General features: G+C 42.7%; 1 protein-coding gene across 2 annotated transcripts; it reads right to left on the bottom strand.

The window, feature by feature from the left end:
* Window positions 1-727: 727 nt before the first annotated feature.
* Window positions 728-10,878, bottom strand: RBM22 (RNA binding motif protein 22). 2 transcript variants are annotated; one of them, XM_032337295.1, is made up of 11 exons: window positions 10,717-10,878; window positions 10,222-10,275; window positions 9,236-9,265; window positions 8,273-8,405; window positions 6,672-6,772; window positions 6,398-6,570; window positions 5,404-5,604; window positions 4,036-4,200; window positions 3,204-3,292; window positions 2,859-2,990; window positions 728-1,593 (listed from the first exon to the last, which is right to left on the bottom strand). In XM_032337295.1, the coding sequence occupies exons 1-11, from the start codon at window positions 10,768-10,770 to the stop codon at window positions 1,487-1,489; spliced, it is 1,239 nt and encodes a 412-aa protein (XP_032193186.1). In that variant the 5' UTR covers window positions 10,771-10,878; the 3' UTR covers window positions 728-1,486. The 2 variants fall into 2 exon arrangements, with proteins under 2 accessions (XP_032193186.1, XP_032193185.1); XM_032337294.1 differs by having other exon boundaries at window positions 1,441-1,819; window positions 10,717-10,877.
* Between the last annotated feature and the right edge of the window lie 2,025 nt (window positions 10,879-12,903).

Here is a 12,903-nt window from a genome sequence, read left to right as displayed (position 1 = left end):
ACAATAAGGAGTCATATATATGTGTATATATGTACAGATATAAATAAACTTGGCAATTATTAAAACACTATATGTAATCCACATCTTATTCACAAGTTGGCTTAAAATCTTTTACATGTTAGAAAGTAGACTAAAAACAAAAACAAACCCAACCCCATCCAAAATGGTGTCAAAATAGTTGGAAGTACCCTCATTGATTCACAATCAGTATTACTAGAAAGTAAATCAAATTTTCTAAGTCCTTCCAGATTTTTAAACTTAAAAAAAAAACTTAATAAAAAGCAAGAAAAAAAAGCCAAGATGAATCCCTCTAGAGGAAAAAAAAAATTCTCCAGAGAACCTAAAAATGGGTATTGTATGGGTTATATCCATCCCATTAAGTATTTATTTTAGGTAAACGACATGCAATTGACTTCCAGAAAGATGGAATTTCAGATAACTTTTGTTTCCCTTTAAAATGACTGGTATAATATGGCAATGACTTTTTAAAGCTACCACCACATGGCAGGTTCTGTGCTGAGTGCCCTCTATGCATTATCTTATTTCAACCTCATACCCGTAAGTACTTACTAAAAAGGCCAGGGCCTTTTCCCATCATAAAATGGATACAGGAATAAAAATCAAAACAGTCTCAAGCCAAAAATTTACCGGTTTTCTTCTACTGACCTCAAGGTGAGCTACCAAAGGATAAGGAAAACAAAAATCTAGAAATAAGCCTATGACAACGTTTGGAAAATTGACCCGTTTTAATTTTTTAAAAACAAAAAAACCACAACACAACATCCAATTATTTTTACCATCTACAATTCAGTTATATCCAAACATTCTAAGACCAAACAGAGTCCCCTGGCCAGAAGCAGGGGCTGAGGACGAGACGCTGAAGACACACAAAGGTGAAGGCTAGAGGTGAGTCCCAGCTGCAGGTCACAGGTCTTCCAACACGCACAGGCGCCTTTTGGCTCACAGTTTGTTCACGTGTTTTACAGGAAGCTCTTTCAATTTCATCCCAGACACCAGATTTCTTCAATGATACACAGCTCCACATTTGTGTTTCCATCCAATTGACGGGAATAAAAAGCAATTTTTGTTTTTGTCTTGTTTTGGTAGCGCACAGAGGTAAAACTATCCGCCAGATTCCTTTAGTAATAAATGAGGAAAGGAGAGGTAAGAAAAGATCTGGGCTGTGCTGGGTGCTGGTTTCTACTTGTCTCTTTCATGTTGACTTCTGAAGTGTTAAATCACACTCATGCCACTACAATGATTAGTAATAGTAATCTTTTTGCAGATGATAAAAAGGAAAAATACCCAATGGACATAAAAATGGTCAAAAAGATTTTACTGCAGGTCAATTTTTCTCCCCCCAAAGAAGATACAAAATGAACATCTAGTTGGGATGGTAACTCCGTTAGACATTCCAATTCACCCAGTTGCTTGTTTGCCATAGAAGTAAGTTTGATTAGTAATGTTATAGCAGTAACCAGATGTGTTAATGGCAGCTTATTTGAGGTCCATCAATCCTTGGAATACGTGTAGGGAAGCATGGCTGTCGTTCTCTGACTGCCCACATCTGAACACATTCAGCTACCATGGAAACTACAAAGGAAGGAAAAATATATTTATTCCAAGATTCATGTACTGGGATTTTTTCAGCGCCCTTTCTTCTATAAAGCCCGAGTGGTGATAATGTGCTAGGGACTGCTGTGTTTCCCGGCATGAGCTCCCATCCTCTGAGGGTCCTGAGAAGGATAGTGGATTGGTCCTGGAGCCCTCATGAAAGGAGGGGGTGGTCCCATTGGGTGGAACATGTGTGGCCCAAAACCTGCAGATGGGAGAGGACAAATTTGTTAGGCTTGCAGTTTCCTTAACAACCTTTCAAACCTCTGAATCCTTCTAAGGTCAAAACCACCTACACAGAAACCATACTGACAAAGGGCTTCAGAACATGTCAGTCACAGAACTGCTTAGGAACGTATGTATATCTGTAATACCTCCCTGGTTTTAGAAAACCTGCTCCCTCACACCAGGTCAAAAGAAAACTCCACAGGACTCAAGGTATCTGCTAATATGTCATCTGAACCTTTGGTATCTATCGAACATGCCACCCCTACTGGACAGGATCCAATCAGGATTTGGGAGAGGAGGAAGAAATCAGGTGGAGGCAAGACCCTGTCACCACCACCAACAATGCTTTATCCTCAAATGGAGGGTATTCAGAAAGCAGGACTTCATTAAAGAGGATGGCGACTCTGCCACAGGAGAACCAGGCACTTATGATTTACTTACACCCTTCACATGGTCACTGGCAGCTTCTAGAGCAGCGCGATACTGGAACCATTTATTACTGTCCCCTCCCCACCCGCTAAAGATAAAGCCATATGTAACGATCCAAAATTTAACTTAATTACAAGACCAAGGACACTGTTTAGTTCATGTGACACATTTTTTGTAAAGACTTACTGAATTTATATCCTGGCACAAGCTCTCTATCTTAGAGACAGGTAATGAATGCTTTATACAATGACACATACATCCACTCTAGGCAATGGCACTCTAGGACATCAGTTAGGATTTAGTTTAAAACAGGGGACACACTGATGATAGATCAGTGTAATCTAGTAACTCCCACTCTGATATACATACACTGAGATCTTTAGAACACTGGCAACTTTCCCCTCGTTGGCAGGCCAGGAAAACAGAAATCAAAGATCAGGGACCCTAACAAATCAGGTTTACTTGCAGATTTCTATGGGGCAAACTCAAAGTATTTAGACATGATAGTGAGGTGTGAAGACAGACTCTCACAAGGATTTTCCTAGGCTAAGTTAGACCTACTTACTGACAAGGACTGTGGACATTACCTGGGGGAGGGGGTGGGGCAATACCAGGAGGCGGGGGCAGTGCGATGTTCACTACAGCTGGAGGTCCACTGGGGGGGAGGTTGAAGTAGTTGGCAGAAGCTTCTTCTTCTGCTGCAGGAGGAGGAGGAAGAGCTGCAGAACAGAAAAGAGGCAACAGTCAGAGAGAAGATGATTGTGCAACATCATTTCCCACTCCTGTAAAATCCTGGGCTGCTGCTGGGAGAAAAGGGCGGCTGCAAGAGCCAGAAACCAGCCCGCAGGCCTCTCCTTGCACTGAGGAACGTGAGGGCAGTGTGAGCACCTGACGTGAGCAAGCCATGGGGCGGGCACAAAGTCTGCACTCACCTCCTGGCAGTCCTGGAACAGGCTCAAGCTTGATTCCAGAGTCTGTGGTTCCGTCCTTCTCTTTTTCTTTTCCTCTGGCTGCTTGGGACCTGGAAGACACACAACGTCAGCACTAGGTCCCACCTTCTCTCATACCTCTGCTTCTCAGGTTTCTTGGTCAAGCAGAGATCCTTCATCCTTGCCTCCTCTTCGGCAAACACTCCTTCCCCATAAAGGCCACAGTGCAGAGTGGTAAAAGCAACTGTTTTAATGCCAGAAAGACCTGGACTCAAAATCTGCAGGGAACGTATGGATGAGAAGAGGCGACCTCTGTGTGCTTGGCACAGTGCTGACTTAGCACACCGGAAGCACTTGGTCTGGGGGTGCTGCTGCTCTTCGAGATCCCCTTTCTGCTTCAAAGTCAGAAACCTGTCCTCCCTCTGAACCTCCAGGGCCTTTCACCGGAGTCTCTCTTTCACAATCATCACTTTCAAACTGGAATTAGCTTTTCTTCTCCACTGGACAACTGGCCTCTGGAGGGCGGACTCTAGGTCTAATGCATCTGTAAACCCTCAAATCCACTTTTCATATCCTGGCATCACATTAGAACTGTAATAGCTGGTCATAAAAAACATGAACCTTCAAAGGAGTAGATTACTACATCAAAACCCTGAATGAATTTCCAAAGCAGGACTTTCCCAATGTCACAAGATTGAGGTGTTAGAAAATGAAAAATTCTTTTTAACAGTCCTACTGACTTAAATCTATTCACCAGAAACATACTAGTCTCCAGATAATGGAACACTTTCTTGAAAATCTCAACAAAGATACTTTAAAGGAGTCTAACTCTCACCTTCCCCATTTCACGTTGAGTCTGCGGCCATTGACAATCAACTTATTAAAGGACTTCTCGGCAGCCACCTCTGCAGCCTGCCTCGTGGCAAACTGGATGAACGCACACTGCTGTCTCTGCACGACAGTGATCGTCCGGATTTCCCCAAACTGGTAGAAGTGATTTCTGAAGGGACACAGGCAGAGAAACAGGAGAGTTAATGGATGTACTCCCAGGTGGTGGTGATGGATTTTTCACTCTTCCGCTGACTCATGAAGCAGGTGGCCCCATGGTTATCTGTCTAACCACCTGCAGGCAGTCCCCCCAGTACCCTACCCTACTGTGGGTGCTACTCACTGAGAGTTTAAAAAAAAAAAAATGAGTAAGACATGGTTTACTAATATCTCAGAGGTTTTTTGCCTGGAGGAAAAAGGGCCCCAGTGGGTTCCTTAGGGACCTAAACCCGACGTAAGGGTCTGGCAAACTACAGCCCCCATGGCTCATGAACCAGGAACATTTAAAAGTTATATTAAGGTTGTAAAATAACGACAGTGACAATGATGATGACAATGAAACAACAGGGAGGAGGAGCAGGGAAATGTCTGCCACTGCAGGGATGGCCTAGCTCACACAGACCAGGTTTAATGGAGAAGGCCACAGAGGGCGTGTTACACACTTATAGGAGATTCTTCCTCATTTATCTCTTTGCAAGAGGTAATTTCCATCACTATCTATCCAGAAGTCCCATCCAGCCAATCAAAATACAAGCCAAGGATAATACAAATACATCAAATACAAATCTCTCTAAAAAGTTAACAATTTAAACTGTACGAGTTTTGTAATTGCCAAGTTCTCCCTCCTTGACATAATTAATCACACTTGGATACGTGCTGTAGTTTAGAAATTCTAACTGGCTATTAGGTCAAACAGAATATCATGGAGGGGCACCTGGGTGGCTCAGTCAGTTAAGTATCCGACTCTTGATTTAGGATCAAGTCATGATCTCTAGGTTGTAAGATCAAGCCCCATGTCAGCGACATGCTGCATGTGGATAAGTTTCTCTCTCTCTCTCCCTCTCTGCTCCTCATTCCCCTGGTTACCGCTCACAGGCTCTCAAAAAAAAAAAAAAAAAAAAAAAAATCTCATGTAATCATTACTATATGCAAGGATCAAGGATCAAGTAAGCACTGTTAGCTGATGAACATTACTACTCTGACATCAGAAAGGATAATTTTATAAAGATTCTAGTCAGCATGATACTAACTATAGAGTGGCTAAATTAGAAAAATGTACTTCGTACCAAATTATCATGCTTGCCTGTGTTTTTGCCAAAAAAGTATTCCAGGGCAGTTAAAAGCAGAAAGAGCTCATGAAATTTTATCTACAAACCTTAGATCAGTCTCAGTAATGGTATCGCCCAGGCCACCAACATATAACGTGGTGATAGTCTTGTCCTCTGGTGGGTCCAGGCGAGGCATTGTTGAAGCCCTCTTTAGAAGCTTATCTGCCACAGGATCATTGATTCCATAATATCGGTCTTTAATGTTCTGATCAGCAAGGGGGTCATCTGGATCTGTTGGCTTCTCATGTCTATGGTTCAGTAAAGAACAATGCATTAAGGTGAAACAAAGGAAAAGAATTTACAGGTATCACCCAATAGTAGCTACATACACATACCCAGAAATGTCTTTTGAACTAGAAACTACAGTCATCCCAAAACATAATTACTACGACAGAGCTAATACCAAAGGAATTACTGTATTACACAAAGACTTGCCAGCCTCCTAAAAGCCATTTAAATGGCCATCTAAGTTAACAGAGTTAATTAAGAAATTGGCACAATCCACTTCAAAACAAAAAGTAACTAAAATATGGTTACCCTTCTCTAGATCAGTGGTTCTTAATGTACCTGAGGTCTTGCATACCACTGACAGTCTCATTCAAGCTATGGACCAGGCCCAGAAAAAAGTACAGATAATTATTTTCATGGGTATAAGGTGAACCAACCCCAAATCAAGAATTCCTAGGCCAGATGCTTGGCAGGCTTGACTGAAACATACTCACATACCTTTGAGAGGCCTGGCCTTCACTGGATTATCAACTACACACGTACCCCATGACAGTGATGACCTAGCTCTTAGGTAGAAACTTTTAGAGTCAACATATGGCATAACAACTTAGCTTCCCAAGGCCTGGTTATGAGTAGAAGTCCCATTACAAATAAAAACAGTAATTTCAACAAGCTCTTCTAAATGTAATAGCCCTAAGATGTGACATTTATCATACTAGTTGTATAAACCTATAGATTTTAAATCAGAAATAGTCATTTCTTAAATGACTAAGTATCTGCAAGCCAATAATGAAAGTGCAATTCAGCTCTTGCCTGTATGGGCACTCCTCTCCTCTTTTACATTCTCCTTTTACCCAGAAGGAGCAAATGTGGGGTCGATTCCTCTTGTAGTAGGGTGTGGTCCGGGCCAGCTTGAGCAACATATCACTGGTGGAGGTGGCTTTCCCCAACATGCCAACTGGCCGCGTTCCATCAGAGTTAGAAATCTATAGAGGGATGACAAGTTCAAAAGATAAATTGTATAGACTGTGTCAAACCACTAGGATTCTACCAAATATAAATTTACATGAAGAAAGTGGCAGCATACTTCTCTCTCCATATTCTGCGTGTAGTACTCTTTGTTAACATCTGACTTTGGCATGTCATCCTTAAAAGATAATCCCGCGTCACGGACCTGGATGGGCAGGCCTAGCACAAAGGAAAAGAGGAAAAACCCTCAAGATACATTTAAAAACAAATCCATACTCAACTGCTCATGGAATAAAACGTCATTACTCTCCTCTCCAGCTTCCTAGGTATCACAGGCTTTATTTTTATTCAAAATCTTTATTGCTATCAGGCCAAAACTACCACAGAGCATTCTATGAAAATGTCCAAATTCCTGAGCTGTCATGAAATTTGAAATCAATGTTTTAGAACATATTTTAGATGAGTAATATTTGGTTACGGTCAGACTTGACCTGTAGTGAATAAGTAATAGCTTATATAATAAACAATAGCTTTTATTACAACAGTGTTTAAAATAAATGTAAAAAGTACATTGTTGTTGTTGTTGTTTTTTACGATTTATCTATTTATTTGACAGAGAGAGGAAGTGCGCGCATACACCCGTGCACAGGCAGCGGGGGAGGAAGGCAGAGGGAGAGGGAGAAGCAGCTCCATGGAAGCTCAATCCCAAGACCCTGGGTTCATGACCTGAGGCAAAGGCAGAAGCTTAACCAACTGAGCCACCCAGGTGCCCCCAAAGTGAGTGACTTTTAAGCCTGTCTTACAGATCCTCTAGATAGTCACACGCATGTAAGTATCACAGTATCCCAGAACCAGAACACTTTTAACAAATATATAAATAATATTAAACAGTATGTGACCAGGACTTCGATTAGCAGCTATCTTTCTGAACTTAACATATATATAAACCTATTTTTCCATTTTATTTTATTGTATACTAGCAACTCTTATTGAAAAAGTATTTTTTCGGGCGCCTGGGTGGCTCAGTGGGTTAAGCCGCTGCCTTCGGCTCAGGTCATGATCTCGGGGTCCTGGGATCGAGTCCCGCATCAGGCTCTCTGCTCAGCGGGGAGCCTGCTTCCTCCTCTCTCTCTCTCTGCCTGCCTCTCTGCCTACTTGTGATCTCTCTCTGTCAAATAAATAAAATCTTTAAAAAAAAAAAAGTATTTTTTCCATGAACAAAAAGTCACCTGTAGGTAAAACAAACAAACAAACAAAAAAACAACCCTCAAAAGCAGTTACTCTTAAAATAGAAGCAGTCACAATCTATCAGTCCTAAAAACACAGTTGAGACAAAAACCTAAAGCACAATTAGCCATTGCTTCTGGTAAGGATTGTGGGAAAGAGCTTTGAATCTTCAAAGAAGCCCAAGGCAAAGAAAATACAAAGCACAGGAAAGATGTCTTCCTTTCACTTTGGCTATACAGATGTACATGAGAGAGATTTGGGCCAATTCTGATCAATTCCCAACTTTTCCTTAAATTCCTCCTATTGTTCAGAAGGGCTCTAGAACGGCCTAGTATGACTCTCCTCTTCTAGGAAAAGTAGAGCACAGCGGGCACATCAAAGTGGGGTCAGAAGCAGAGAGGGGGGTGAGAAATGGGAAACAAAAAGATCGTTTTGTCCTCTAGGACACCTGCATCTACATGCTTTCAGATCTGTTACACTGCGCAGACATACCATATTCCAGATCCAAGAGGCAGGTCTGACAGACATTCTTCAATTTACTGCAGGTCTGGCACACTTCAGTTTTCTTGAAACGCATGCGGACCCCGGGGCACCAGCGAAACACTGTGAATGGCCTGGCACAGATCTGAAAAGCAAAATGAGAGCCAGAGTGCTAATGGTGCTGATCTGGACAATAAGGCCATGAGACTTAATAACAATGGGAGACTGAAAGGAAAGATCTTTGACTCTATGGTTTAAAGGAGACCCTAGCAACCATGTAGTCTAAATACCATCTGATGTTTCAATCCCAGTTACAACACCCTTCCCCAGGAGTGAAAAAATTCACATAGTACAGAAATGAAATATGCAAAAGTCAAAGTCCTCCCCACACCAGAGATAACCACTACTAATAACAGGACCATTAATCCTTTTGGGCAGGGCAATGGGGAGTGCTATACACTCCTTTAAGAATCTTATGACAGCTATGACCTTCCTCCTCTGCTAAAACCCTTATGCGTATTGTCAGACAACACTCAGTATATCATCTCAGAGGGTTCAGAGCCCATCCACAGATACCAGGTTAAGAACCTTTACATTAGGGGAGCCTGGGTGTCTGAGTGGCTTAAAGCCTCTGCCTTCAGCTCAGGTTCTGATCCCAGGATCCTGGGATCAGCCCCGCATCAAGTTCTCTGCTCAGTGGGGAGTCTGCTTCCTCCTCCCTCTCTCTGCCTGCTTCTCTGCCTACTTGTGGTCTCTCTCTCTGTCAAATAAATAAAATCTTAAAAAAAAAAAAAAAGAACCTTTACATTAAAGGGCTCACTTTCCTACCTCTCACACAAAACAGTTAACAGTCAATGAGTATATAAATGATAATATGAAAGTCTATGTAGCACTGGCTTTTACTGGAGAAGCCCAGCAAGTTGGAAAGAAAAGGAAAATAAAATTAAATCATTATTCTTAAACAGACATACTTACTTTACATTCCTTCCCATACTTCTCTTTGGTCTGAAACAGAAAAAAATAGAAAAGAGCAAGTTTACAGAAAGACAAAAATTAGATGTCTGCTCCTTCCCTGAAGACAACCTAAGAAATGTGTCTGGAGATCCCTGGCCTCCTAAAAGGTGGTGGTGAGGGACCACCTACTGGAGGTGTGGGAGAGCAGAGGTACTCTAACCAGCTACTATGAATCACAATCTCTTAAGAATCTTAGAATCTAAGGCAATTATGTATCTTTCCACTGACACAATTCTTAGGCTCATTTCTGACTCCCAAGTTCTCTCCTAAGTATTAAAATTCCTAACAGTTCCCACAGTCCCCAAATCACAGAGGACATAGCTTTGGCCAGTCCATTTTATAAAGGTTAGTCAGGGGTAACTCGTATAGACCCACGCTGTGCAGATACTCTGTATACATACAGTCAATCAAGATCTCTGAGATTGATCACAACACAGTGTTATTCTAATCATTAAATGTTAATTACTGATTATTTTACCCTCATTTATAAGGATGGGGTTACCTTACACTAAAGAAACTACAAGGGGCAGTGGCCAAAAGGTATGTGATTAGGAGTCAGGACACCTACTATCTAGTCCTGATTCTCCTTCTACCTTGCTAAGGTTCCTGGAGTCAACATATCTGAATTTAAATCCAAGCTCCACACCTTACCTGCCATATTGAAAAGACATAACTGTCTCTGCCTCGGGTTAACAGACCTAACTGCTAGGTAAATAAACGCTCAACAAATATTAGCTGTTATGTTATCACTCCTAAACCTCAGGACTGCTACTGAGTTCCAAAGACAGAACAAGCATGACAGTCCTTTGCAAATCGTCCTATGCTTTGGGTGAGTAAGGGAGCATCAGTTCTCTGGCGTGGCTAAGAGAAGCATTTCATGGACAGCGTGCGAACACCACAACACTGGCAGAACCTGAATAACTTCCGTTTCACACGCGATCACTCACCATTCGGATATACGGATTTTCTCCGAGACACGTCTGGCACAGAATGGGGAAGTCCTGGTGAAAATGGGAAATCTGGTTGAGAGCCAGGCTCCGAAGACCCTACCATCTCAGCCACACTCACGGGGACGGGGGGAGGGGAGGCGAGAAGCGAGGGTGGGGGACACGGTGGGGCAGGAACCCCAGGTCTAGCACGGGCCAGGTCGCGGGAGGGGGCGCTGTCTGCACTTCCGGCAGGTGGCGGGAGAAAAGACCAGCGCGAAGTGCGTGGAGAGGGCAAGGGTGTGAAGCGGGCTGGTCCAGGACCCTGGCTAAGCGCGCTCCTTCTAAGCCCCGAGGAGGAGGGCCGCCCTCCAGTCTCCCGCTCTGGCCGAGCTAGGCCGCAGCGCTGGCTCCTGCCCGGAATTCCCTCGGCCGCTCCACCGCGACGGCCCTGCCTGCCCGAAAGAGGCCCGGCTCCGCCGCCTCTCTCTGTCCTCCTCCGGCAGGCATACTCACCGCATCCTCCCAGTTCTGCCTGTTGTAGGTGTTGGAACCCAGAGAGGTCGCCATCTTGAGAGCGTCTGGAGGTAGCGGAGGCTTCCTAGTTGGGAAAGAGGACCGCCACAATCCCGTCAGGCCCTGAGGCTGGCTCCCGGCCCGTTGACGTCTTATTTATGCGTCTTGGGCGCCCTTGGGGGCGGCCCTTGTGCGTCATGACGTCACCCAGGGTGTCTTCGCTTAACAATTGGAGTGCTAGGGGCTTGCAATCCGGTGCTCTCTTGGAGTTGGTCACTGGTTGGAAGAAGGGCCACGAGTACAGTTGATTTATTTCTAAAATGGAGCGAAAAAATAAGGGAACAAGCAAGGAAAGAGGGGTTGGGACTAAAACCGCCTTAGCTCCCATGGAGCGCTTATTATGCCTAATGCTGGGCGAGCTGGGCTGTGACACTATCTTAATAATCACAATTTCTTTGTAAGGTTGCCAGCTTTAGCAAGCAAAAACACAGAACGTCTAGTTAAAGTTGAAGTTATAAACAACAAACCATATTTTAGTATAAATATGTTTGGGACGTATTTATTCTAAAAAGTGATTCGTTTATCTGAAAGTCCAGTTTAGCTGGATGTTCTGTATTTTATCTGGCAACCACTACTCTCTAGGCAGGTATGGTTGTCCTTTTTTTTTTTTTTTTTTTTTTTTTTTAAATAGAAAAGGAAGCTGAAGTTTAGAATTTAGAATTAGGTAACTTACTTCTTATGGTCCTGTAGCTAATAAATGATGAAACCACAAATCCATAGTTACATAATATCAGTAATTTGTTCCTTTCTATTGCTGAGAATTCTAATATATAAATGTATCGGGGGATTTTTAAAAAAATCCATATGTCAGTTGATAGGCATTTGAGTTGTTACGAATTTCAGTGAATATAAATAAAACCATTATAAACATTACATATATGTTGTACGGACATACGTTTTCATTTGTAAATACAAAGGAATGTAATTACTTGATCAAATGGTAAGTATATATTTTCCCATGTGAGAAAGTTCTTGGAGTTACCTAAGCTTGAATCTAAAGTTTGTTGTCTTTTTAAAAATTTTTTTATTTTATTTTTTCCTAGTTGGGGTGGGGTAGGGGTAGAGGAAGAGAGAATCTTAAGCAAGCTCCATGCCCAGCGCAAAGCCAGACACAGGGCTCTGTCTCACAATCCCGAGATCCAGACCTGATCTGAAGTGAAGAGTCAGTTGCTCAACCAGCTGAGCCACCCAGCCACCCCTTTTTTATTTTTTATTTTTAAGTAAACTTTATGTCCAGCCTGGGGCTCGAACCCAGGACCCCAAGATCAAGAGTCAAGTGCTCTACTGACCGAGACAGCCAGGTGACCCTTCGATTTATCTTTTGTTATGTTTTACAAATTCTTTTAAGTTTTTAAAATTTTCATTTAAGTAATCTCCACCTTCTACATGAAGCTCAAACTCACGACCCCGAAATCAAGAGGTGCATGCTCTTCCAACTGAGCCAGCCAGGCACTCATTTTGCAAACTCTTAGACATCATTTCTTTATTCTTCTGCGTAGTTTCTTCTCCATTTGGGACTCCAATTATACATGTCAGATATCGTTCCATAGGTTTTTTGGGGGGTTTTGTTTTTAATTTTTATTTATTTGACAGACAGAGATCGCAAGTAGGCAGAGCAGCAGGCAGACAGAGATGGGGAAGCAGGCTGCCCGCCAAGCAGAGAGCCCAATGCGGGGCTCCATCCCAGGACCCCGGGATCAGGACCCGAGCCAAAGGCAGAGGCTTTAACCCACTGAGCCACCCAGGCGCCCCCGTTCCATAGGTTTTGAATACTGTGTGATTTCACTCTTTCTGAGGGGGACTCAGATTGGGTTATTCCTATTGACATAGCTCTAAGTTTCCTGATTATTTCCTCAACTATGATGAGTCTACCGATGAGACCACAGAGGATATTCATCTCTGATCCTGTGGTTTTTTTTATTTCAATTTGTCCCTTTCTTATAGTTTCTGCCTCTCTGCTGAAATGTTCATACTTATCATATTTTTGACTAGATTTTTCAACATATTAATCCATTCAAGTCCCTCTCTGATGATTCCAACATCCGGTCATATCTGTATATGGCCTTTTTGTTTTGTCTATGAAAAATGAGTTTTTTCTTGCTTGTGTAACTCAAACTTTTTACTGAA

The sequence above is a fragment of the Mustela erminea genome, chromosome 3, assembly GCF_009829155.1.
Source record: "Mustela erminea isolate mMusErm1 chromosome 3, mMusErm1.Pri, whole genome shotgun sequence".
NCBI lineage: Eukaryota > Metazoa > Chordata > Mammalia > Carnivora > Mustelidae > Mustela > Mustela erminea.
This window is presented reverse-complemented; position numbering and strand designations above follow the sequence as displayed.

Excerpts from the sequence above, each read along its gene's own strand:
- RBM22 (XM_032337294.1), bottom strand. The coding sequence starts at position 10,770 with ATGGCGACCTCTCTGGGTTCCAACACCTACAACAGGCAGAACTGGGAG. Across the intron at positions 6,571-6,671 it reads CGCAGAATATGGAGAGAGAA|ATTTCTAACTCTGATGGAAC; the intron begins GTATGCTGCCAC and ends ATCCCTCTATAG. Across the intron at positions 2,991-3,203 it reads TGTTCCAGGACTGCCAGGAG|CTCTTCCTCCTCCTCCTGCA; the intron begins GTGAGTGCAGAC and ends TCTGTTCTGCAG.